This window comes from Macrotis lagotis, chromosome 1 (assembly GCF_037893015.1).
Source record: "Macrotis lagotis isolate mMagLag1 chromosome 1, bilby.v1.9.chrom.fasta, whole genome shotgun sequence".
Taxonomy (NCBI): domain Eukaryota; kingdom Metazoa; phylum Chordata; class Mammalia; order Peramelemorphia; family Peramelidae; genus Macrotis; species Macrotis lagotis.
This window is the reverse complement of record NC_133658.1, coordinates 33,593,650-33,619,639: the sequence shown is the minus strand read 5'-3', so window position 1 is coordinate 33,619,639 and position 25,990 is coordinate 33,593,650. Positions and strand designations below refer to the sequence as shown.

The window sequence follows — 25,990 nt, the reverse complement described above, 5'->3', positions numbered from 1 at the left end:
ATAGTACAAGAGAGTATGGGAGCTAAGGATAGAAGACACTGTAGAGTTGAGTTGAGTTGGTTCTCCAAGAAGGGCAATAACCTGGGAAATAACAGGGGGGGGAGGTATGCACAGATGTCACTGATGAGAACAAAGAATCGATTATTTGGGCATTCTAAAGCTTAGGGAAAGATGTAATGATTAAATGTTCTGAGGAAATAAAGGAATTTCATGAAGTAGATTACTTAGAGGTTATGGCAAGGACAAAAGTGGGCTCTGCTCTATTTGGAGGAGTGGCAATTGAGTAGATTAGGAACTGGGATATTGGAGGTTTGAGGGGGTCTTCAACATGTAAGTTGAAATACCTTAGTAGAAAGCCAGAAGAAAAAAAAGGTTATGAGAACAATTGGTTGTTTGGGAGTAAAATCTATCCTTATCCACTTTGCTTAGACCTTAAAGTACACTGTAAGATACTTTGTCTTTAATCTAAGAGTCATTTGGTTGCCCCAAAAGAAGAAAATGAATTGTGGAATACATAATAAGGTTTTGGGGGCAGCTTGTCAGTTTGGTAGATAGAACACGACTGGGAGTAAGGAAGACCTGAGTTCAATTCCTATCCTGAGCAATCCTTTAACCAGTTTGCCTCAGTTCCCTCATGTCTAAAATAGAGATATCAGCCCCTACCTCCCCAGGGAGGGTATGAGGATCAAATGAAATAATATTTGCAAATAGCTTGGCACAAAGAAGACACCATATAAATGTTAATTATTATTATTATTATTTGTTACTGAATCACCTTGTAAAGGATGAAAGGGGATGCCTCCTTTAATGTACTAAAAACACAAAATACAAGCATGAAGAAATATACTTTTCAGAAACATAGATGAAGAAGAAACAGACTTTTCAGAGACATGGACAGATAAAGAGGACCACTTGGAGGAATTCAGAATGACAACAGCTCCATGAAATTGGATTTCTGTAGCTTTTTGCATGTGATTATTGTTAAGGATCAAGATTTCAGATTCAGGAAGTGATCAGTTCAGTAGCAATTTGGAGACTCTGGAATGATGAAATAAGGAATTTCCCTTTCCAAAAGGGGATGTGGGGAGTTTTTATACCATACTAAAAAGAGTCATTGAGTGCCAGGAATTCTGATTTCAGCCATAGAAAAAAGTGAAGAATACAGCAAAAGGAAAGGGGGAAGGTCCTGGAATTGAATCTGTAGGAGAGTAAAGAACTTGGTGGGGAATAAGCCCTTTTTCTCAGATTATTTCCAATTTATCTTTTATATATCTTGTTTCTACAAGTTGTTTGCTTATGGTCTCTCCATTAATGGAGGCTCCTTGAGAAGAGGGACTGTTTTTCTGTTGGTATCCCCAGAATTTAGCACATAGTGGGGATTAATAAAGGCTTGTTAAATTAGCTTAACTATTGGAGCTGTGTGAAGAAAAATGTAAGCAGGACCTTCCCAGCTGCCAATAAATCAGTCAAAAAGGTTTCTTTTTTAAAAAATTATTTATTGGGGGTGGAGCCAAGATGGCAACAAGAGTGGATTGTGTCCGGATCATGTCTTAGGTACTCTCTCATAAATCTTCAAAACTAAGGACTTTAGCTAAATTTTTGAGAGACAGAACCCACAGAGGGACCCAGAGAGGCAGTTCTCCTACTCAAGGTAACCTGGAAAAGAGCAGAAAGGCTCTGCTCCCCGGGATCAGAGGGGCAGTCCACCAGAGTGAAAGAACTTCAGCCTCCCGGAGGCAGCCCCAGGGCACTGGGAGCCACAGCTCACAGCAGCGGGGGAGTCTCCTGATCTACGCCCTGGGGAGCACCAGGCACAAATTGGGGGAAGAGCAGGGGACCTCTGCCAGAGCATCCAGCCCTCAGGGCACACAGCTAGCAGCCTGGCCACTGCATTCCAGATCCAGGAACAGAAGCAGGTGGAGCTGGTAAGCAGGAGCCTCCAGGGCATGAGCCCATTGAGCTGAGGGAGGGGAGTGAAGAGAGAGACTGCAGAGGTCTGTCCTCTGCCCCTGGAACAGGACTCTGGGTTTCTGAGCACATTCAGATCCTGGTCACAGTCTAGGCCCCCCCATAGAACAGCAGGGCCCCCCCACCTCAGCCCCATGGCAGGGGGGGGCACATATGGTCATTCACAGACCAGGAGGGAGGACAAAGCCTCACACACTGAGACCCTTGTGGGAGTGTCCCAAAAGCTCAGGAAGCACCCCGAAACCAGGCTCAGGCTGGGAAAATGAGCAAGCAGAGAAAAAAGAGGAAAACCATTGAGAAATACATTATCTATGATCCCAAGAAGGATCAATATACTCAGTCTGAAGATGAGGAAGCACAAGCTCCTGCATCTAAAGACTCCAAGAAAAACAGAAATTTGGATCAGGCTACGGCACAGCTCAAAAAAAGACTTTGAAAATCAAATGAGGGAGTTAGAAGAAAAACTGGAAAAAGAAAGGAGAGAGATGCAGGAAAAACATGAAAATGAAGTCAGCAGCCTAGTCAAGGAAATCCAAAAAATGCTGAAGAAAATAGCATGCTAAAAACCAGCTTGGGTCAAATGGATAAAATAGTTCAAAAAGTTATTGAGGAGAAGAATGCTTTAAAAAGCAAAATTGGTCAAATGCAAAAAGAGATAAGAAAACTCTGAGAACAAATCCTTCAGACAAAGAATAGAACTCAGGGAGATTGATGAATTTACGAGAAATCAGGACTCAAAACCAAAAAAATGAAAAATTAGAAGAAAATGTGAAACATCTCATTGAAAAAACAACTGATATGGAAAACAGACTTAGGAAAGATAATTTAAAAATTATTGGAATACTTGAAAGTCATGATCAGGAAAAGAGCCTTGACATCATTTTCAAAGAATTACTACAGGAAAATTGCCCTGATATTCTAGAAGCAGAGGGCAAAATAGAAATGGAGAGAATCCACCGATCCCCCAGAGAAAGAGATCCCAAAAAACCAACCCCTAGGAATATTATAGCCAAGTTCCAGAACTCCCAAGTCAAAGAGAAAATTTTACAAGCAGCCAGAAGGACACAACTCAAATATTGTGGAGCTGCAGTCAGGATCACACAGGACTTAGCAGCAACTGCATTAAAAGCTCATAGGGCTTGGAATATAATATACTGTAAGGCAAAAGAGCTTAGAATACAACCAAGAATCAACTACCCAGCAAGGCTGAATGTCCTCTTCCAGGGAAAAAGATGAACTTTCAATGAACCAGGGGAATTTCAAATGTTCCTGTTGGAATGGCCAGAGCTGAACAGAAGGTTGATTGGAGGAGAAGGGGAAAATATGAGGGACTTAATAATGATGAACTGCATGTATTCCTGCATAGAAAAATGATACTGATAATACTCATATGAACCTTCTCAGTAGAGCAGGGAGAAGGAGCTTTTATAGTTGAAGCACAGGAGAAAGCTGAATTTGAAGATAAAATATGGTGTAAAAATGGAGTCAATAGAAAAAATGGAAATGTAATGGGAGAAAGAAAAAGGAGAGGGGGAATAGGCCAAGATATTTCATATAATAAGATTTTTCTTTATTACAATGAGCTATTGCAATGATATGGAAGGGGGGAAGGCAAGGGGGAATGACGGAATCTTCACTCTCATCAGAGGTGGCTAGGAGAGGAAACAGCATACATACTCCATGGGGTATAGCCATCTGGAGTAAGAAGCAGAGAAGGGGAACAGGGGGGAGGGGGGGATGTGAGTCATGGAGGAGAGGATGGACCATGGGGGGAGAGTGGTCAGATATAATACATTTTTCTTTTTTTACTTCTTGCAAGGGGCTGGGATTGGAAGGCCTGCCCAGGACCATAGGGCCAGGTGGATTTGGGGCCTAAGGGGTAGTATGGGGGCTCAGGGCCTCTTGGCCCCAGGGCCAGGGATCTGTCTGCTGTGCCACTCAGATACCCTACAGCAGAGTCAGAGTAAAAGGAGAGAGAAACTATAGTATATGGTAATGGAGAAATACAAAAGGAGGGAGTTGCGATCAGCAATGGTAATGGAAAAATATGGAAGTAACTATTGCGATGGACTCATAAAGAATGTGATCCACCTGTGACAGAGTTGTTGGTGTTGGAACAAAGACTGAAGCACATTTATTATTATTATTATTATTATTATTATTATTATTATTTGGGGGTGTGCAGGGCCAATGGGGCTGGGTGGCCTGCCTGGGGCCGCATAGCAGGGTGATGGTTGGGTGTCTGAGGCCAGATTTGGACCCGGGTGCTTCTGGCTCAAGGGCCAATGCTCTGTCCACCACCCAGCCACCCCTACTATTATTACTATTTTATTTTGTTTTGGGTCTTTTTTTTCTTTTTCTGTTTTTGGTTTTTGCAGGGCAGCAGGGTTGGGGTGGCTTGCATGTCACACGACTGGGTGCTTGTTGGGTTTATGGGGATGGATATGGGCTCAGGTGCTCCTGGATCCAGGGCTGGTGCTCCATCCACTGCGCCACCTGGCCATACCTACAATTATTACTATTATTTTTTTAATTTTAATTTTTTTCTCTCCCCTTTACTTTATTGCTCAAGTGAGTCTATTAATTTTTGGGGGGAGGGGGGTATTTTGTTTACTCTTAAACAAGAATATTTTATTAATGTATAAAAACATTTGTACAAAATGAGAATAAGTAAATATTAAATATTTAAAAATTATTTATTTATTATATTTTCATCCATTTGTACATACATATTTCCAAGTTAGAAAATTTCCCTCCCCCCTTCCTCCCCGCCCCACTCAGTAGGGAACAATCAGGTTAGCATTTTACATATATATTTTGTTAAATATATTTACAAATTAGTAATTTTTGTCACGAGGAATAAGGATTAAGGGAAAGAGATACATAAGAGATAATTTTTATAAAGTGTTCATCAGATTCGGTCGGGGTGTTTTTGTGTGTGTGTGTGTGTGTGTGTGTGTGTGTGTGTGTGTGTGTGTGTTTGTGTGTTTTGCTTTGCTTTTCTTCCTATGGTTGGGACCATTACCAGTCTAATACAGCTGTCCTAGCTATCTGGATTGTCAAGAGTTGCTTCCATCAAGGTTGTTCATCTCATAATGTTGTTGATGTGTCCATTGTTCTCTTGACTCTACTCCCTTCACTCAGCTTCAGATCCTGTAAGTCATTCCATGTACCATAACTTGTTTAGCCATTCCCCAATTTATCACCCTTGATAGCTCTGGTGTGGGCTTGGACACGAACTTCCAAGAGTCAGGTTGAGTAGAAAAACATACCCAAACACACAAGGTTGGGATGTAAAAATCTACCAACTTTATTTTTAGAAACTCAAACTTTTTATAACAAAAACTTATCTCAGGAATGATGGGTTAAAGGAGACCCAGTTTCACAATTTCCTGGGTAAATTGATAATATTTGTTCTTAGAAATCTCCATATTTCTCTATCAAAAAAACCTTTACAACCACCCCCAAGTCACAGATTATCCCAGGTCAGGGTTCATTGGAGAGCCAACAAATCCATACAATGAGCAATAATATATAACTCGCATGGAAAAGGTCACCAAGGATATGTGAAAATCACTCCCAGGGCCTGGCTCTCTACACCAATTGATGGGCATCTCCTTAATTTCCAATTCTTTGCCACTACAAAAAGAGATGCTATGAATATATTGGAACATGTAGGACTTTTCCCAATTTTTAAATTTCTTCTAGATATAGTCCTAGAGTTGGAATGGCTGGGTCAAAGGGTATGAGAAGTTTTATTGCTCTTTGGGCATAGTTCCATATTGCTCTCCAGGAAGGTTGGATCTGTTCACAACTCCACCAGCAATGCATCAATGTCCCGGTCCTCCCCCAACCTCTCCAACATTGATCATCTTCCCTTTTTCTCATCTGGGCTAATCTAATAGGTGTGAGAGGATACCTCATTGTTTTCATTTGAATTTCTCTAATCAATAATGATTTGGAGCATTTTTTCATGATTACATATATATATATATATATATATATATATATATACACATATATATCTTTAATTTCTTCATTTGAAAACTATCTGTTCATATCGTTTGACCATTTATCAATTGGGGAAGATAAGAAGGTTTCAATGAATAGTTTTTGATTGTCTCATTGGAAAAAAAGTGAATTGGTGTGGTGGATAGAGGGCCATACTTAGAGTTAGGAAGACTCCTCTTCCCGAGTTCAAATCTGACTTCAGATACTTAGTAGCTATATGACTTTGTACAAATCCCCCAAATTTGTCTGCCTCAGTTTCCTCATCTATTAACTGAGCTGGAGAAGGAAATGGCCAAGTACTCCAGTATCTTGTCAAGAAAAGCCCAAATGGGGTCATGGAAAGTCAGAAATGATTGAAAAATAACTGAACAAAAAGAGATAATCTCCAAACTACCGTTATCTTGTCTGTACATAGTTGTTCATTTGATGTCTTCCTCCCCCCCATTAGACTGTGAGCTCTTTAAGAACAGGGTTTGCCTTTAGTTTTATTTTTTTCTTCCAGGGTTTAGCACATAAGAACTACCTAATAAGTGTTTATTGATTGATTGATTGACTCCCCATATTTCTCAAGGTTTGGTTGTCCAAAACTGGCCTAGGCTGGTGCTGCAAGTAATCAGTTGACTCCAAACAAAGCTTAGAGGGTGGGGGCTATTCAGCCACATCATAAGATTAAAAAAATTCAAATTAGAAGAGATCTCAGAGCTCATCACCTCCAGCCCTCTCACTTTAGAGATGAGAAAACTCAAACTGAAAGAGGTTAATGAATTATTACCTCCAGTCACAGAACTAGGGTCTGAAATAAGTCTCCAATTCAAGTGTATAACATACACATTTAGCATTTCATGGATAATTCTATGCTGCCACCTCCCTCAGGGGCTTGGTAAAAAAGAGTTAGGCCATAGGAAGCTCAAGAGTATGAGAACATATCCATTTTGGGGAGGGGGGGTTTCAACAGGTTTGTGCATGGGGGGGGGGGTTGCTATTTCAAGCTAAAGATGAAATTGGACTCTGGCTATAATCTCTAGCAACTCCTGGGGTTGGGGTTCACCCTGCCTGGCTAATTTGTAATTTAGGAAACATGCCTAAATATGGTCAGCCTTTGAACAAATGGAAATACTTTCTTTCTTAAGCAAAGGGAGGAAATAGCTTAGAGATCCCATCCTGCCCCACAAGTCCTGGCATCTTTTTCCCACCCTTGAGGTTATCCTATAGCCAGGGCCAGTTCACGTGGGGAGGTAGAAGCATTGCCTTGGCATTATGGATCCTATCCAGCTAATGCCTCCTTTCTCTCTTTTTAAGGTTTTTGCAAGGCAATGGGGTTAAGTGGCTTGCCCAAGGCCACACAGTTTGGCAATTATTAAGCATCTGAGACCGAATTTGAACCCAGGTACTCCTGACTCCAGGGCCAGAGTACTGCGCCACCTAGCCGGCCCAATGCCTCCCTTCTCTAAAGGAGGTTAGGGTAGCTGTCATTTCTGTGAATATGTGACCAGTTTCCTCAATAGGAGATATTCGGAATATGGGAACTTGTTCTACCAGTAGCAAGTATTTTGCTTAGAAATGATTTCTCTCCTTTTCTCTTTCTCTTTAACTCTCTCTTCCCTTCCCTCCATCTCTGTCCCCCCAAACATTTAGAGTTGGAAAGAAAACTTGAGGTCACTTAGGCCAATCCCTTCATTTTACAGACAAGGAAACTGAGGTCCACAGAGCTAAAGGGATTTGCCTGTACTCACATAAGTACCAAGGAGCCAGGATTCAAACATGGATCTTTTTTTTTGTATGTTTTTTTGTTTGTTGGGGTTTTTGCAAGGTTTTTTACAGCTAGGTAATAATTAAGTGTCTGAGGTCAAATTGGAACTCAGGTCCTCCTGATTCCAAGACTGGTACTCTAACCACTGCACCACTTAGCCACCCCCCCCCCCCCCCAACAGAGATTTTTTTTGACTCTGGATCTGGTGACCTCTAATCCAGTCCCACATGCCCTAGCTCCCTGGTACAGGAAATTTGAGTTTTCACATTTCTATCCACAGAACTTAGAGTGCCATCTGGAACACAGTGGGTACTTTAAAGCTTCTTGACTGACTGACCTGGGCAAATCTGATAGAAATTCTAGGATGGGTCTGGATTCCTGCAGTTAGTGTCAGCGGCCAGATTGGAACCCAGGATCTTCCAGGTTCCCCTAGCAGTCTGTCTTCTAGACTTGCTGAGTTCTTTACTTATCTTAAACCTTTCAATATTTGACAGATATCTGGTCAAATAGCCTGGGGGGGCCCCCACCTCCTAGGGTCAGATCCTGAGGGTCCAAAGAAGGCAAATAACAGTTCCAAGGACATGAACAGATAATAAAATCATTCAAATTGACTTGAAAAGTACACTAAGTTCGGTAATTGCCTCTGGGTCTGTCAGGCTCCAGAACCTTCTCTCCTGGTTTCTGTCACCTTCCCCAAAAGCAGGTGATGTGTTTTTGGCTATAGCTCTCAGAATCCAGGGCATGGCAGGCTCTCTGTGTATTATTTGTCCATTAAATTAACAGTGAAATGGAAGACACACACATACCAAGGAAGGCTCTTGCAACTGCAATTTTATTTTCTTTTGTGAAAATAAGTGACAACTGGGAGTTCCAATTGCTCCAAAGACATAAAACAAAACAGAAATACACACAAATAGAAGCATGATGGGGATAGGGAGGTGATAGGGAGGGTCTCAGAACTTTGGCAGGCTATGTTAACCCGGTCCTCGCCAAGGGGCCAGGCCTTGAGGTCCAATCCTCTCCCCGGGACCATGAGGATGAGGTTAGGACTGGTCATTGGGTCAAAGAAAATACAGACATTTTTGTGGAGATGGTGACTTACATCTGGTACACCTCCAAATAGTGAGGATTAGGGTCAAACAGCTCCAAAGGAGCCCTCTTGTTGTTGAAGGATAGAAAAGTGATTCATGTCATAGTCACTGATTCTGGGGGTAGAGGAAGAAAGGAGGTGGCAGGGCAGGGGTGGGAGCAGGTAGATAATCCCATTGAGGACGGGGGATGCTAGTGGAGTCATTAGAAAACAGCTTCTTGGTGGACAGCTTAGCACCAGGCAGAGGACCGAGGTTGGGGTGGATAGAGACATGAGGAGTGTTGGATGCTGAGAGCAGATGCTGGGGAAGGATGAATACCTAGGGGCGGGAGGGACCAAGTAGAGCATCACAGACATGCAGACCAGAGAGAAGAGGTAGGGATAGAGGTGGAGGCGGGGTGGGGCTAGGGGTAAGGGAGATGTCTCTTCTGCACAGGTCAGTCCACCACAGCACAGAGAGGATAACAAACTACTTTTCAGGTTTTTTCCTTGTCTTCTTTTTTTTTATTTTTAATTTTTTTTATTTAAAAAAAAGCTCTTGAAATCAGCTACCGTTTACATCTACAAAGTGTAAAGTGCTGCCGTTACCAGTCACTTTACTGAACAGTCCAGAGTGGTCAAATATTGACCAATAAAGTTTCCTTTTTATTTTTTCTGAATCGCTACTTCTGAAGGAGCCCCTTGGCAGCAAGGAAGGATGGGGCAGGGTTGGCTTTAGTGAGCAGATTTGGTAACCAAGGAAAGAGGCTGGGCCTGCAGTCCAGGCAGGGCCTGGTGGGCATGGAGGGGAGCCTGGAAAGAAGGGGGTGAAGTCAATAGAGCTGTGGGCAGGGAGCTGATGGGGAGGGGCCGGGAGAGGAGAGGAGGTTGGCTGCCCATGGGGCTGGAGGAGGCGGCTGCAGCCGCCTTGGCAGAGAGGAAGGCAGCCGAGTGGAGGGCCAGCTGGGCCCGGGCCTCTGGCTTGGTAGTGAGGGACAGGGGCTGGGCTTGCTCCGAATGAGTGGCTGCCGGGGCGGCTGGTGAGGCCAAGGCAGCGGAAGGGGTGGCTGGGGAGTCCAGCATACTCCCGTGGGAGGAGGCAGGGCTGTCACAAGGCTTCTCAGGAGGTGGGTAGTGTAGGCACGGCTTCTTGTTCCTGGAGCTCAGGGCACCTGGGAGAAAACCAGAGGGAGTTTTAGGGGGTTAGGACAGGTATCGGCTCGGGGTACAAGAAAGGGAGGGAGATTAGGATTTGGAGGATTAGCAATGTGAAATCTATGCAGCACAGTGAGGAAGCTGGAGGCCCAGCAGAGATACAATCAGACCTCAGACTGATATTGGCTATGTGGATCTTGGGCAAGTCACTGGACCTCTTCCTTCCTCACTTTCTTCAAATGTAAAATGTGACTAAGGAACAAATGACATCATATTTGTAAAGCTTTCAGCACAGTGCCTAGAAAACACGTGCTGAATAGATATTTAAGTTTTCCCCCAAGTGGATAGAAGATGAGATGGAGCCAAGAAGGTCAGAGTTCAAATTTACTCTCAATCACTTAGTATAAGAGATTTTGGGCAAGTCTCTTAGCAACTGAGCTTCAGTTTCCTCATCTATAAAATGGGCATATGAGACACCTATAACATGGTTATTTTGAGAATCAAATGAAGAGAATGCATGTACAATATTTTGGAAACCTTAAAGTATATATAATTACCAGCTATAATAATTATAATGCTAAAAATGTATCATCATTGTTCTCTGAAATGCAGGGATTTCTAAAGGGCAAGAAGTCTTTAGTATAAGAGCAGAAAACAGCTGAGTGAAAAGAATCAGAAAAATGTGGTAGCTAGAAGGCTAGACTTGACCTCTATAAGACTTGGGTTTGACTCCCACCTCAGACACCTACTAGCTGAATGACCTCGAGCAAGTGACTTGCCTGCTCTGTATCTCTATTTTCTTATCTGTAAAAATGGGGATAGCAATAAATAACAGCTCTGCCACCAGGGACGTCAAGGTAATGAGTGTCAGACTCTCTGCAACATTACCATGCAAATGTTAGATATTAATATGATTATCACCCAACTCCCTGGAGTGAGGGAAATGAGACATTTCCAAATATCCTTAAATATAGGGAGAGGGGAAAATCATTACAATGACTTCTGCTATCCAGGAGGTCATAGGATTGAGAGCAGGAAGGGACATTTGGGCTTCATCCTGGTCAACTCCCTCATTGTACAGAAGACAAAGCAGAGGCCCAGATCTTCTCACCATCTCCCAGGAAGTTTCGAATGTAGGACTGTGGACATAAGTCTCATTCTAGGTTGTTCTATTTCCACAGACATTTAGAAAGCCCGTTAAGACTCAGAAAATGCTTGCCTCACTGTGCTTAGCACTGATACATGTTAAATGATTAATGATGATGATGGTGATACTTGTCCTTTGTTCTTGAAGAAGACCATGACATCAGGGAGGTGATGCCATGACAAGCACATGAATTGGATTTGAGTGAGGGGAGGCTGGGCTAAGTCAGCAGTATCACTTTCTCCACCAGAATCATTTGGATTCAATGGTCAGATAAGAATCCGGATGACCGGAGATGACCTTGGATGGGGGACAATCAGGGTTAAGGGACTTGCCCAAGGTCACCCAGCTACTGAGTGTGACGTGTCTAAGATTGGATTTGAAATCCTATCTTCCTGGCTCTAAGCGCAGTGTTCCATCCAATATGCCACTTATTTTTTTTAAATTTTTTTGCAAGGCAATGGGGTTAAGTGACTTGCCCAAGGTCACACAGCTAGGTGTCTGAAGTCGGATTTGAACTCAGGTCCTCCTGACTCTAGGGCTGGTGCTCTCCACTATGCCACCCAGCTTCTCCTACCTATGATTAATAAATGTTTATTGACTGACTGACGAACAACAAGGATAGAGAACTGGTTTCAGAGTCAGGAAGAAAGGACTCTGACACATACTGGCTCTGCGACTGTGGGAGAGTCTGTCATAGAACTCCTTGGTTCAAGGACAGCTAGGTGGTGCAGTGGACAGAGCACGGGCCCTGGAGTCAGGAAGATCTGAGTTCAGATCTGACCTCAGAAACTTAATAATTACCTAGCTGTGTGGCCTTGGGCAAACCACTTAACCCCACAGCCTTGCAAAAACCAAACCAAACCAAAACCAAAACAAAAGAAATTCTTGGTTTTGCATTGGGGAAGGCCTTTCCGCACTGTGAGTTCTCTACTCCAGTAAAATCAAAGGACAGGTTCAGAACATAAAATTCCTAATAATCTTAAAGGGAGGAAGATTGGCACACTCATTTTACAAGAGTCAGCAATCTGCCAAAAGTCACATTGGTAGGGGCAGCTAAGTGACGCAGTGGAAAGAGCACAGGCCATGGAGTCAGAAGGACATGAGTTCAAATTTGGTTTCACACATAATAATTACCTAGCTTTATGACCTCAGGCAAGTAACTTGACCCTACTGCCTAGCCAAAAAAAAGGCACATTGGTACCAACAATACTTTATCCATAGTAGGGGAAGGAAAACCCTGCTCCTCCTTTGGGTCTCCATGAACTAAGCCTCAGAATACCAGGGCATCTTCTCTTCCACATTCAATGTGGCCAAAGGCATCAAATGGGGGATAGGGGAGTGCTCTATCTGGAGAAAGGGGGAATGGGTCATCAATGTAAGAAGGGGCTCACTCTCAGCCTCTTGAACTTGTGGTTGTGGCTGTGGTGGAGGCTGTGACAGCTGCTTCTCACGTTTTCTCTTCTTCTTCTTGCCCTGAGAAAGGAAACCCATAGAGAGATAATGGCATAAGAGACACGATGATCGCAACCCAGCCTGAAAGAGCCTACAGGAAGAGGAGGTAGGGAGGAGGGCGTCCCTATGCCAGGGTTTCTTTTCTAATAGTGGGACCTCTACCTTTCCCAGTGGCTCCCAGACCTAATCTTTCCCCCTGTGGTGACTTCCCTTGAGCTTGGAGTGAGAGGGTTAGATTCTAATGGTGCCTCAAACATTTATTAGTTGGGTGACTCTGGGCAAGTCACTGTACTTTTTGGTCAAGTCTCTTCTATAAAACAAAAAAGTTTGGAACCCATGACTAGACCCTGCCTTCAAAGAGCTGACATTGTAATGAGGGGGAGGAGGGAGGACTCACCTGTTCATATAGACCTTTCCCTCTACCCAGGATTACAGAATCATAGATATAGAAAAGGAAGGGACCTCAGAGGTCAGTTAGCCCAGTCTCCTTATTTTATGGTTGAGGAAATCATTGACCAAGAAGTTAAACATCTTGTCTAATTAAGGTCACAAAGGTCATCTAGGTGAGTAGAACAAGGCCTAGGGTCAGGAGGACTTGAGGTCAAATCTGGCCTCAAGACACTTACTAGCCGTGTGACCCCATTTGCCTCAGTTTCCTCATCTATAAAATGAATTGGAGAAGAAAATGGCAAACCACTCCAATCTTTCTTAGTGATTCAGAACAATGAGAGGTTGAACCTCTTACCCAAAATCACATAGCCAATATATGTCCTGTTTCCCAGGACAGCTGACCTACTGACTAACCTTAATTCTTGGAGACTGCCTAAATCTGATTTCCTCTCTTGGGTGCACCTTATAGAGCTTCACCTAGACTAGGCAGACACTTACGTAGTTGTCCCTTGCTGACCAGGTAGGATAGAGTTGGGAGTGAAGCTGCCTCTCTTTGCGGGCCAGCTCATAGTATTTGGCCTGTTCTTCCCTTGAGAGCGAATGCCACTGTAAGAAAAGTAGAGACCAAAAATGAAGAACCTTGAAGGGAAGAGATTATTCCCCAGCTGTCACTTAAAAAGTATTTATCGATTTCGAGGTTGGCTGCAGAAATTGCATGAATGGGTTGAGGATACAGAACATCAGGGGCACAAACCTCAGAGTGGGAAAGGGCCTTTGGGCTCCTCTGCCCTCAGGAAGCTTACCTTCCAATATGGGAGCTACATGTAAGTAACCCGCTATAACAGATACAATACAGGAAGGGAGATGGAAGGGGAAAGCATTAGGAGTTGGAGGAAGCCCAAAAGGTCTTATACGACAGGTCATATTTGAGCTGAATCTTAAAGAAAGCCAGGAGTTAGAGAGGAGCAGCAAAGGCTTGGGGGGAGGCAGACAAAGTCCTGTAAGTTTGGGGAACAGCAAGGAAGCCAGTAGTGCAGGACATAGAAGAGAGAAAAGTGAGGCTTGGGAAGGTAGGAAGGGACTAGATTTAAAGGAGTTTTTGATGCTGAACAGAGGTTTTGCTATTTGATCTTGGAGGTATTGGGGCTCTTGAAGAGTCCTTAAGTGGGAGCCTGTTAGACTCACACTTTGGGAAAATCTCCATGGCCACTTAGCTGAGTGGAGGATGGAGTGAAGTGGAATAGAACAAGACTCTGTCCTTGTTATGAAAACCCTACATGGAGAAACATCATCTTTGATAGGGGCAGCCACAGAGGAAAAGGCTCTCTTTGACTTCTATTTACTTCCTCTGAACACACTGACGTTATGTCATGTCCGTGAATAGACATTTATTCACTGCTCACTAGGTGTCAGTTGTGTGCTAAGTGTAGGGGATACAAAAAGAAATCTGCCCTCGGGGGCTCATTCAAATGGACAAGGACCTTGATGTTCAGCTCGATCCTGACTAGAAAAACCAAGGCAAAAGGGATCCCACTGTTCATACCCAGAGATCTCACTTCTATGCAGTGAGAGCCCAATGAGACTTTCCTATCTTATATTTGCCAAAATATTCCCACAACATTGTATGTGGTAGTCAAAAACAAAAAACCAACAACTGGAAACAGTGACTGGGGGTGGGAATTGAGGGGCCAAATAATGGTAGAGAAATACAATGGGATATTATTGAATTGTAAGGAATGGTGACTGTGAAAGATTCAGAAAATCTTGAAAAGACTTGTAGCAACTGATGCAAAACAAACAGAAACAGAAACATAATATATACATTGACTCTTAAAATATAAATAAAAAAGCTACCATAATTAAAAAGACCAATCACCAGAAAATGATCCAGTATGAACTATGATGAAAAATAGAAAGAAGATATGACAAAATGGAATTAAAATGACCAATTGCCACTTGTCATGGATGGATGGGAGATCCCTGATGTGAGCAGACTATGATGGGAAGAGGCTAGCTATCCTATGAAGGGAGAATCAACTTGAAACCAAACTGCTAGGGGAGGGAAACAAAAGGTAAGAAAAGATGCTGTTAAGCACACAGTCGGGTCATTTTGCTTAAGTTATTATTTTTTTCCATCCCAGGAGAAGAAGGCTCTTTGGGGTGGAAATAAAGGGAGACTATTCAGAAATGACTGTGATATCAAAACAAAAGACTTCAATAGAATTTAGCAACAAAAATGATTTTTTTAAAAAAGTCATTTAGGATTCAATTTGATAATAATGATGATGGTGATTAAAAAAACGAGAGAGAATGGGACCTTTAAGCTGTTCTAACTCACACAAAAAATTTTTGGTTGACTTAGAAATGGGAGAGGTGAGAGATTCCTACCCTTCTGCCCAGGATCTGGTTGATGGCTGCACTCTCTTTCAGCGTACACTCTGCAACCACCTTGGCCCTCATCTCCTTCATATACAACATGAAGGCGTTAAGGGGCTTCTTCACATGGGGCTTCTTCTCTTCTTCCTTTTTCACCGTCACTGGGGATTTCCTGAAAACAAATGGGGGTGGAGAACATTGGATAATCCTCCCTGATCCATTCTTGGGGACAGCCTGTTTACTCTTCTGCCTCAACGTCTATAAAGGCTCCCCCAAAGAGGAGGTAAAGAGAAAGCTGGGGGACCTTGCACCCACTACTTACCCATCAATGATGTATATGACATTCACTACCAGATATGGCAGTAGAACAGTGGAAAAGGGAAATAAATTTAGAATCAGTGGACCTGGGTTCATATCCAGTCTCTGTCATTGGCCACCTCTGTTACTTTTGGCAAGTCACGCAAATTCTCTGGTTCTATCTGTTGAGTGAAGGTGTTAGGTGACATTATCCTGAATGTCTTCTAGCTTCCATATCCTATGATTCCAAACCTTTTGCTACTCTACTGAAGAGTATAAAGAGTTTTCTGATATCTCTGGGAAAAAAGTCCAAAATGGAGGGGATGGAACATAAAGCATCCAAGTAAATTATTCCAAGGGAGGAAACCTAGGGAATAATTACCTCTATTGTCTTGGTCTCCCAAGCTCCCTTCCTACAACATATCATAGTCAATGCACTGGGGGAGTGGAGAAAAACTGACTCCCCTCACACACTCTTCTCTGATGTAAGGGTTACTTACGCGCTCACAGATGGGCTCATGGTGGGGGCTGTGGGTTCCTGTTTGACAATGGGTGAGACGATGGCCGGATGGGGGATCCCTGATGTGGGCAGACCATGATGGGAAGGGGCCACCATATGAGGGGAGAACCGACTCGAAACCAAACTTCCAGGAGGAGGGAAACAAAAGATAAGAAAAGATATAAGCTCAGGGTTGAACTTTGGAAGATATTCTAGTTCAACTCTCTTAATCAGAACCCATCCTTAACCTTAGGCTCTAAAAAAATAGCATCGAGGAATGGGAAGTTGATCTCCTTGTGAGAGAGAAATGTTCCCATCTCCACAGCATACCCTAGGTTAACTCTGGAAATAGACAGGTAAGAGGATGTTGAGAAGGAAAGTGCAGAGGGTCAGAAAATGAGGGTGGAAAGAAGACAGTCCTGAATCTTCAAGCACATATTAAGCACTTCCTGCATACCAGGCAGCCTGTGAAGCCAAAGGGCACCAAAAGTGAGGCACCAAAATGATCTCTGCCCTCAAGAGCTCACATACTAATGGAATGGTAAGAAAGATAAAATGTCAAAGTAAGGTAATGGCAGAAGAATACTAGCTAGCAGGAAGGGAGCCTGGGACGGACCTCTGGCAGAAGGTGGACTTGAAGGAAGTCTGGGAATTGAAGAGACAGAGATGGACCGTGCAAAGGCAAGGAGGTAGGAGATGGAGGGCTGTGTCTGAGGAGTTATGATGAGACCAACAGAACTAGAAGGAACTCTCAAGAGAGCAGTAGAATGGTTGGGAGGAAAAGGTGAAGAGGACAAGGACACAAAGAAAATTCAATAATACAGTATTTAAAGTTCTTCTATGTTTTGTTGTTTTAAGCTGTGTCTAACACATTCTGATCCCATTTGGGATTCTTGTGGCAAAAATACTGAAGTAGTTCACCATTTCCTTCTCCAGTTCATTTTACAGACTAGGAAACTGAGGTAAATAGGTAAAGTGACTTGTCCAGGGTCACACAGCTAGTTAAGTGTCTGAAGCCAGATTTGAACTCAGGAAGATGACTCCTGGCCCAACATTCTATGCACTATGGTGCCACCTAGCAATCCCTTCTATGTATCAGATATCAGAAAAGGAAGCAGATGCCGCCCTCAAGGAGCTGACATTAACTGTATTAGAGTGAAAAGATATTTATGTAAGATAGGAGAGAAGGGGGAAATAAAGTGTGGGCAGTGGGGAAAACAGAAAGGGGTGGACCTGGAATCAGTGAGTAGGAAAAAGGAGGCCACTGGAAGGGAAGGAGGGAGGTGTGAGAGTGAGGGCTCAGGGGAGGGAGGTGAGTGAAAGCCAGGTCTAAGGATTAGGGGTAGTGCTAATCACAGGAGAGGAGTCAAGATGCCAGGGGAAAACCTAGCATGGGTTTCCAATTATATTCTCTTTGTTGTTGAGAGAAATATCGGCAGAGAGAATGATGCTGACAGCAATGAAAAGAATTCTGGTACTGCCTCTATTCCCCCTAACTATCTTTATGGCATGGAGCCTATCTCTTAAATTTTCAATTGTTTTAGATGACTTTCGATGCCCACAAACTGAAAGAAGGCCTTGATGTACATTGACCCAGGGGATTCTCTAGACCAGTTAAGACATGGGTCTGTTCTGATCATTGTTCCTCTTTCCAGAGCCAGGAGGGAGAAGAAAGCCCTATGTGTTCTCTATTCTGATTGACAGGAGGAAGACCAGTCTTGATTCAAGGAGAGGAGAGTAGCTTGGTAGGGGAAAATTTCCTTTGTCTGAATGTCAGCATAGCCAGAAAACTTACCTGGACATTGAAGCATTCATGGCAAGGGCTGGGTATGGGTGCCGGAAGCCACCAGGAGGGATGGAGTACATTGGCTGTCCTTGCCTAAATGCCAAAAACAAGGAAATCTTTGAACAGTGTAGTAAGAAACATGGAGGATGGTGGGAGATGGAAGGGGGAGAGAGAGTAGAGAGGGTTAGATTCTGGCAAAAAAAGGAGAGATGGGTCCCCGAAGATGGAAGAGGAGAGTGGCATCTCATCAGTGCTTACACTGTCTGATGGCCAGGAAGTGCAGATCTCCTAGATAGTCTGATCCTGAGGTAGGTTAGAAAAGAAAAACCCCGTATAGATGGATCATGCAGTTTAGGAGAAGAGAGAAGGGAGAGGCTTCAGTTTTCCTTACTGTGGGACGAGCCAGCCCAGTGGATGGGGGATCTGACCAACGGCTCCAGGAGACAGTGGGTAATAAGGTGATAGCTCAGCAGGGTGAGGTGGCCTGGGGATTCCTGTTTGAAAAGAAAGACCCATTACATGGTGCCTTGGCTCATCTCCTAAATCCCTGATATACCCCACCAGATTTCCTGGTATCCCCTTTTGTTCTTATCATAATAGCTAGCATTTTGATAATGACTTAAACTTTACAGTGTACTTTACACATTGTCTAATTTGATTCCCAAAACAATCCTTTGAGTTGGATGCTATTAATACTCTTATCTTATAGATGCATCTGAAGCAGGGATTTGAACTCGGGTCTTAGTGTCTCCAAGTACACTGGCTCATGCCCTGTCAGGTTCTCTCCCTCTAAGTCACTCCCTAGAGTGGTGATATGGTTGAAGCTGATATTTGAGGATGAATAAGACGAGGTACTAGGGTTAAGGCAGAAGCTAGAATCAATCAGCATTCCTTGATCTCCTATTCTCTGGCAGGCTGTGAGTATTAGAAGAAAAATGAAACAGTCTTGCCTTCAAGGGGCCTACATTAACTCTGCCATCTGCTATGCTAGAATAAAGGGATTGGAACACTATACAGCCTTCTTAGGGTAGTTCTCATTACCCTAGAAAGAATGGGGGGGCAACTAGGTGCCACAGTAGAGCGAGCACTGGCCCTGGAGTCAGGAGGACCTGAGTTCAAATCTGTTCTCAGGCACTTAATAATTGCCTAGCTGTGTAACCTTGGGCAAGTCACTTAACCCCACTTGCCTTAAATAACTTAAATTTAAAAAAACAACAAAGAATGGGGAGGAGCTCGGTTGTATGAAAGGATATGAACAGGGGAGTCAGAAGACTTGAGTTCAGATCCTCTCCAACACTTACTACCTGAGTCACTTTGGGTAAGTTAGAAAATTGATTCAGACCTGTTTCCCATCTGTAAAATCAGGAAGTCCTTTCCACCTTGTCTAGGATACTATTCATGGTGTGACTAAAATAGTGATGATATTAATAACAGATAGTTACAGAGCCCTTTAAAGGTAGTGAAGTGTTTCATGTAGCCCATTTCCATATGTGGAAATATAACAAGTCAGTGAATAGTATGGATTTGATGATGTCCTGACTTAAGGGTGAAAGGAAAAGTTAAGTGATGGTCAGAGACAGGACTGAAACTCAGTTTTCCCTGACTCCAAGGACAGTGTTCTCTCTATCTATTATACCAGTCAATGAGTCAGTCAATAACAAATCATGAGAGGCTACTATGACAATAAGGCAATCCTACTAAGGCAATCCTGCCCTCAGAGAGCTCTCAGTCTAATGGGGGAAACAACATGCCAACAACGAGTACAAACATCACAACTGAGTCAGCATGGGGAGAAAGGTTTTCTCATTAAGGACTGATGACAGGTGGAATCCTAGGTTCATGTTAAGCAACAGGATAATGTATGAATCAGTGTGTAGTCTCTTACATGTATGGAAGTTGACTTCTAAGACCCCCCCCTTCCCCAACCACAAGGATTATCCCCTTCCCCTAAAGCTAAGGGTAATTCTGAATTAAAGAGAAGGATAATTTTATCATAGGTTGGGTTACTGTGGCCAGGAAGGCAGATCAAATCTAACAGATTGGAAAGGACAAGTGGTTGAAGACAAAGGCTTACTGGCTTCCACATCGGAAAAGGCATCAGCCTTGCCACTCACCCTCTCACTACTTACCTGTCTTTGGATCGATCTCCGGGGAGAGGTGTGCAGGTGGGGAGCCGGGGGAAAAGTGGTCATTGCTATAGGTGATGAGGGGAGTCAATGGGTGCATATGGTGAGGGTGCTGGACCACGGGAACTTTGTTGGACTAAAAGACAAAGAGGAACAAAAAAGAGCAGGTGAACTCCAGGCAAGGAAGGAGAGAGAAAGGGAGCTACTCATTGTGGTCTAAGAAACCAACCAACCAACCTTCCTTCATCCCTTCCTTCCTCCTTTCCTTCCCCTTCTTCCTCTCTCTCTCTCTCTCTCTCTCTCTCCCTCCCTCCCTCCCTCCCTCCTTCCCTTTTTCCTCTCCCCTTCCTTATTTATTGAGTGCTTACTATGTCACAAACTTTGGTCTAAGCGCCACCACCAACAAACCAAGAACAAAATAGTCACTGACTTCAATGAGCTCACATTTGCTTCATTCTAGTAGAGAAGGGAGTGTCCCTTTGGCCCCAGGCTTTGTCTTCCCCATACAATCAGCCCATCAGTCAGCATCTTCAGGATGCCTACTGTGTCCTCAGTCCTGAACCAAGGGCCGTGGGATTAGTGGAGGAGATCCAGAAGGGAAATATGGAGCATAAAAGTGTACAGTCTTGTAAGGTAGATCCAATTTACACAAGTCGTTCAATCAGAGGAACATAAGGTCTTCACATAGAAGTCTGAGATAAGTACAGACCTGTTTTGTTAAATACTCAGTTGAAGTGTGGGGGGGGGGGGGATAGGTGAGGGCAAGAGATGGGAAGAGACAAGAGCAAGGAACTGTAATGTAAGCTCCTTCTGAGGCTGTGGGCTGTGGCCAAGAATCACAAGACCAGGTTTCACAGAAACAAAAGCCAAGTTGCCTCAAAGCCTAACCATGTTTCAACCCTCTTGGGGCAGCATAAAGGACTTTTAGGATGGCTGGATGACTTTTCTGCCCTAGTAGTGGGCAGTAGGGTAGCAGTGTGGATAGAACTGTGTGCCTTAAGTTAAGAAGACTATTCTTCCTGAACTCAAATCTGGTCTCAGAAACTTTCTAGCCACATGACCCTGGCCAAAATAAGGATCAGTGTCTGCCCTCATATAGCTTAACTTGAATTCTTTGAAGATAGATCTTAGATACCTGTTAGTATAGTTTCAGAATCCAGGATTTTACCTTTATATGGGATTTGTTTTAAGATACCTTCTTATGGAAAGCTTTATATGGCACATTGGCCAGAGTAATAACTTCACCCTGATTACCTCAGTTTACTTATCTGTAAATGAGCTAGGTTAGAAATGGCAAACCATCATAGCATCTCTGCCAAGAAAACCCCAGATAGGGTCATGAAGAATAGGACATGAATGAAACGGCTGAAGAATAAACTACCTATCATATCCCCCCCCATTAATATTCCTCTTCTCTATTTTTCCCTGCCTTACTTTGGAGAGATTACTGTCATCTATTTTTCATTCTCTTATTGGTTCAATTGCTCACATATTAGCTTCTTTTAGGCATCATTCCACTAACACTATTGTCGGCCCCTTGAAGGCAGGGACTGGTTTTTGCCTCTTTTTGCATCATGAATGTTTATTACGATCTTAGCACATAGGAGCTTAAGAAATGTTTATCAATGAATTATATTATTCTAATGGTTCCTGCTTATTTCTGATAACCCAAGTCAGTTCATATAACTCTTTGGATAATTTCAAACTTCCATTTCTTAAATGACAATAATTTTTCAACCTAATTCTTTATTACAAATTTGATAGACAAAACTCTCAAATATTTGAGTAAATGAATAAAACAAATAGAAAACCATGCCTCAGTTTTCTCATCTTATAAAAGGAAATATTAATAGTACATACACTCCAGGGTCACTGTGATGTTAAAATGATTATAATACTTGGACAGTACCAAATTAAATCTTAAAAATGTTAGTTATGATTATTTAAAATACATTTAATACTTTTTTGTTTTTCTAACTACCCTGTTTCCAAAAATATTCCACTTACGTTTATAACAAAGGATAAAAAATAGAGAGACAAAGAAAGGGGTTAGTAAAATCAGCCAGCACTTTCACTGAGTCCCACAGGATCTCCCTGGATCTGTTCCTTAGGCCAAGAAAACAGGGTGGAGGTATCCATTATATTTACAAAGAAAAGAATGCTGCTGGCCCTCCTGGAGCTGGGCTCTGAAAGGGGACCATCCTAAGAAGAAACCTGAACCTCGGATGTATTGTCCTTGGGGTTGTTTGTACAGTGTAAGCTTTGGGAACTGATGAATGACTGACTAAGGGTGTGCTGACTGGACTGGGGCCAGTGAGTGAATGGAGAAATAGAATGGGAGAAGGAAGCTCAGGTCTTAAGAAATAAAGGGATGTGTCCAGAGTTACTGAACCAAGATGCAAAGGCATAGACAAATTCTTTCCCCAATCCATGCAGCCACTCATCTAAAAGATGAATCGAAGAGACTTGGATGATTTGGTGGAAGTAAAAAACTCAATGAGTTCCTGTAGAATAATTTTCAAATGACAAAAAAAAAAAAAACTGCTAAGACCATTTGCAGAACATGAAAACTTGAGCACAATGGTTCTGAAGTGGTTGATTGTAGGGATTTTTAGCTTCCACTAGATGGTGGTAATGACTAGTGAATCCAAGATACAGTGAGGCAATTCAGCAAGGGTTTGTCAAGTGGCAGCCTAATACTAGAGACAATACCAAGCTAGAAAAGCCATGATCCCTGCTCTCAGGGAGCTCATGATCTAGAACGGTCGTAGTTTCACTGGTGTAGAGTCGATCATCAGGTCGAAGGTGAGAGTAATATATCAGTATGTCTCTAGACTTTCCCCACTGTTGGCTTACCTTCCCAGTCTACTGGCTGTTGATTAAAGTATTACAAATTACTTAATACTTCCAAACATTAATTTATGTGGAAGACTCAGACAGTGACGTCCTGTCTACAGAATTTCCAGGAAAGACAAATGCAATGGAGAGGAACTATTTGTCACACGATGTCGCTTCGGTGTTTATTATATTAAGTGTATTGATGTAGGTGTAGATTTTTTAAAAAATGACTTCTATTTTTGGACATATATGCAAGTAGACAACCCAATTTATTTGTACAGGTAAAGTCCCTTTTAGCTTGCACAAGGGAAGAATCTCAAGAACTGTAAAAGCCCTCAGAGGTCATCTAGTCTAACCCTAGTCAGTCCTCTGATTTGAAAACCTCAGAGGAGGAGGACCCACCAGTGATCAAAGTAGCCCAAACAATTAATGGACAACTTAAATAGTTAGGGAATATTGCATGATATCATGATTAAATTTCAGCTTCCACCTTTTACCCTGCTTAAGCCACCCTCTAGGGATGAACAGGTCAAGTTTAATCCCTTCATGTGAAAATTCTTCAAATACTTAAAGATGCTGCTATGTCCCCAGTAAATCTTGTTGTACATCAACCCTTATTCTCTTGGTCAATCTTCAGAAGAAATGGCGATTGCCCTCCTCAGAATATCTTTAGTGTAACAATATCCCAAAATCCAAAGGTTAGAACTGAGGACGAGGAAGAATCGTAGACTCTCGGATTTTGAATATTCCTTAGCTGTATTCTGGTTGAACACCCATTCCTTAATATAGGAATTCAATAACAAATCTGCGGGAGACGTTATTGCAGCCATGGTTCAGCTACTTCTAGAATGGACAGACTTACTATTCTGGGAGGTCAGTTTGTTTTGCTGTTATAACATGAAAGCTCTGTTGGCAAGTTCTTCCTTAGACTGAATCAGTATCTGCTTCCCTTGAACTGTAAGGCCCTGGTCCCAGGTAGAATAGTTTTGGTCCCTATTCCAAAGGACAATTTTTCAAAGTGTCGGAGATGGCTATTGTGGCCCTCCTCACCCTCCCACCCCTTCCAAGCCTTCTTGTGTCTAGGCTAAACAAATATCCCTGATTCAGTACAGTTAAATAATGAAGTTTGCACTCATACAGTATATCTTGGGGCGGCTAGGTGGCACAGTGGATAGGGCACTGGCCCCGGAGTCAGGAGTACCTGAGTTCAAATCCAGCCTCAGACACTTAATTACCTAAATGTGTGGCCTTGGGCAAGCCACTTAACCCCATTTGCCTTGAAAAAGCCTTAAAAAAATCCAGTATCTCTCATTTGATGCATAATGGAAAAATTAATCAAGTGATGCTATTATTATTTTATTTTTAAGGAAATTCAGGCTGAGAGAGATGAAGTGATTTGCCAGGGTCACCCAGTTAGTTAAGTAGCTGAGGTTAGATTTGATCTCAAGTTTTCCTGACTCCAAGCCACAGTTAGGCTCATACAAACTCTACATGAGATCCATGGGATCATCCTTTCTTCTTGAAGATAACCAATGACATTAGGAGGATGATGTCATAACATGCAAATGAATTAGATATAAATGAAGCAGAGTTGTGAACAGTCATCAACCTCACTCTCTCCAGGAAAAAAAAAACTGATGTCCAAGTGGTGTTGGAGGAGTCTTGAAGGAAACCGGGAATTCTAAGAATTCTGTGCAGGTGAGTGGTGGTTGGCAATGGATGAAGGAGATGGAAGACAGAACTTGGGTGTGAAAACAGCAAAAATGCATAGGAAGGGGGCAGCTAGGTGGCGCAGTGGATAGAGCACCAGCCCTGAAGTCAGGAGTACCTGAGTTCAAATCCGGCCTTGGACACTTAATAATAATTACCTAGCTGTGTGGCCTTAGGCAAGCCACTTAACCCCATTTGCCTTGCAAAAACAAAACAAAACAAAAATACCAGCCCTGAAGAGATAGCTAACTCCATACTAACTGTTATCATTATTGCCAAAATAACTTATGACTATCCTGGGAAGTTGGGCTTCATGCAACACACCCGAGGAAAGTAGATAGTCCGGGGCATCTGCCACTTAGAATCCTAGAATTTCAATGGAGATCATCTGGTTTAATGTCCTCATAACCATTGGGCTAGAGGAGAACTGATGGGTCTCCAGCAGGTAGACTGAGGCTGAAGCAGCACCCAAGAGACACTGACAAGCCTATTGGGTCAACAGGCATTCTGCCAAGTTCCAAAGAAGAAAGGGACTGAAAAGCTTTCTCAAATGCCATCTGGATTGTGCCAACCAGGCTCAGTAGGACACCTCATTCCTTAAATGTTATTTACCAATGTGATGGTTTAGCTGAAAAGACAATCTAAAGGTAATTAGGTTTTGGGGGAGGTGAGGTACAATGGAAAGAAGAGTGGATTTGGGTTCATAACCCATCTTGTTACTCATTAGATGGGTGGCCTAGAGCAAATAGGTTGTTACCGTAGCCACAAAATGGGGGCAGTGGGATTAACCTATATAGCCCTTCAGGTCTCTTCCAGCTCTCAGGCTAAGACTCTGTGATCCTCTGTAATTACCGCATAATGAAACATCCACACGCCCAGGCTGTACAAGTACAGTTAAATGCGGACTTGCCAAGGAAGTGCCAAACAGAATCAGACTTCTTGATCAAGGATAACAAACAGAGCACTGGAAGATTCATCATTCCGGATAGCCCGAGGAGGTGACAGCAGGTGTGGGCTTGGCAGTCGATGCCTTGTTGCAGAACAGCTTTCTGAGACAGCCCAGGGAAGGATCTCGCCTCAGGAAGACCCGAGTTCAAATCTGACCTTAAATGTTGTGTGACCCTGGGCAACACTTAAACACGCTTAGATTCTGTTTCCTCAACTATAAAACAGAACCTCTCTCCCAAGGTTATTTTGAGGATCAAATGAGATAATATTTGTCAAGTGATTAGCACAATGACAAGCACCTAGGAGGCTCTATAAAAACGCTCTATGATAATGAAGATAATCCAATCCTTCCTCATAAAATAGAAATGGTGGCCCGTACTATTTGAACTAACCCGGGACAGATAGTGCTATGAAGGATCTGGCTGGGAACCAGGCACACAAGGTCCTGAACTCCCATCAGATAAAGTA

At 43.0% G+C, this 25,990-nt stretch overlaps 1 protein-coding gene and 1 long non-coding RNA gene across 2 annotated transcripts in view; one reads left to right on the top strand and one right to left on the bottom strand.

The window, feature by feature from the left end:
* Positions 1-8,465: 8,465 nt before the first annotated feature.
* Positions 8,466-25,990, bottom strand: part of TCF7L1 (transcription factor 7 like 1) — a 216,317-nt gene continuing 198,792 nt past the window's right edge. Inside the window, exons 5-12 of the mRNA XM_074196253.1 lie at positions 20,030-20,162; positions 18,292-18,394; positions 17,910-17,993; positions 16,116-16,259; positions 15,331-15,490; positions 13,441-13,548; positions 12,492-12,573; positions 8,466-9,970 (exon numbers count right to left, since the gene is read on the bottom strand). Of these exons, the coding sequence (XP_074052354.1) occupies positions 9,534-9,970; positions 12,492-12,573; positions 13,441-13,548; positions 15,331-15,490; positions 16,116-16,259; positions 17,910-17,993; positions 18,292-18,394; positions 20,030-20,162 (1,251 nt within the window). The 3' untranslated portion in view covers positions 8,466-9,533. The remainder of the gene's footprint in view (positions 9,971-12,491; positions 12,574-13,440; positions 13,549-15,330; positions 15,491-16,115; positions 16,260-17,909; positions 17,994-18,291; positions 18,395-20,029; positions 20,163-25,990) is intronic.
* On the top strand, positions 12,311-15,721 carry LOC141495197 (uncharacterized). Its single transcript, XR_012470686.1, has 3 exons — positions 12,311-12,658; positions 14,856-15,014; positions 15,305-15,721. It is a non-coding gene; the product is annotated as an uncharacterized LOC141495197 (long non-coding RNA).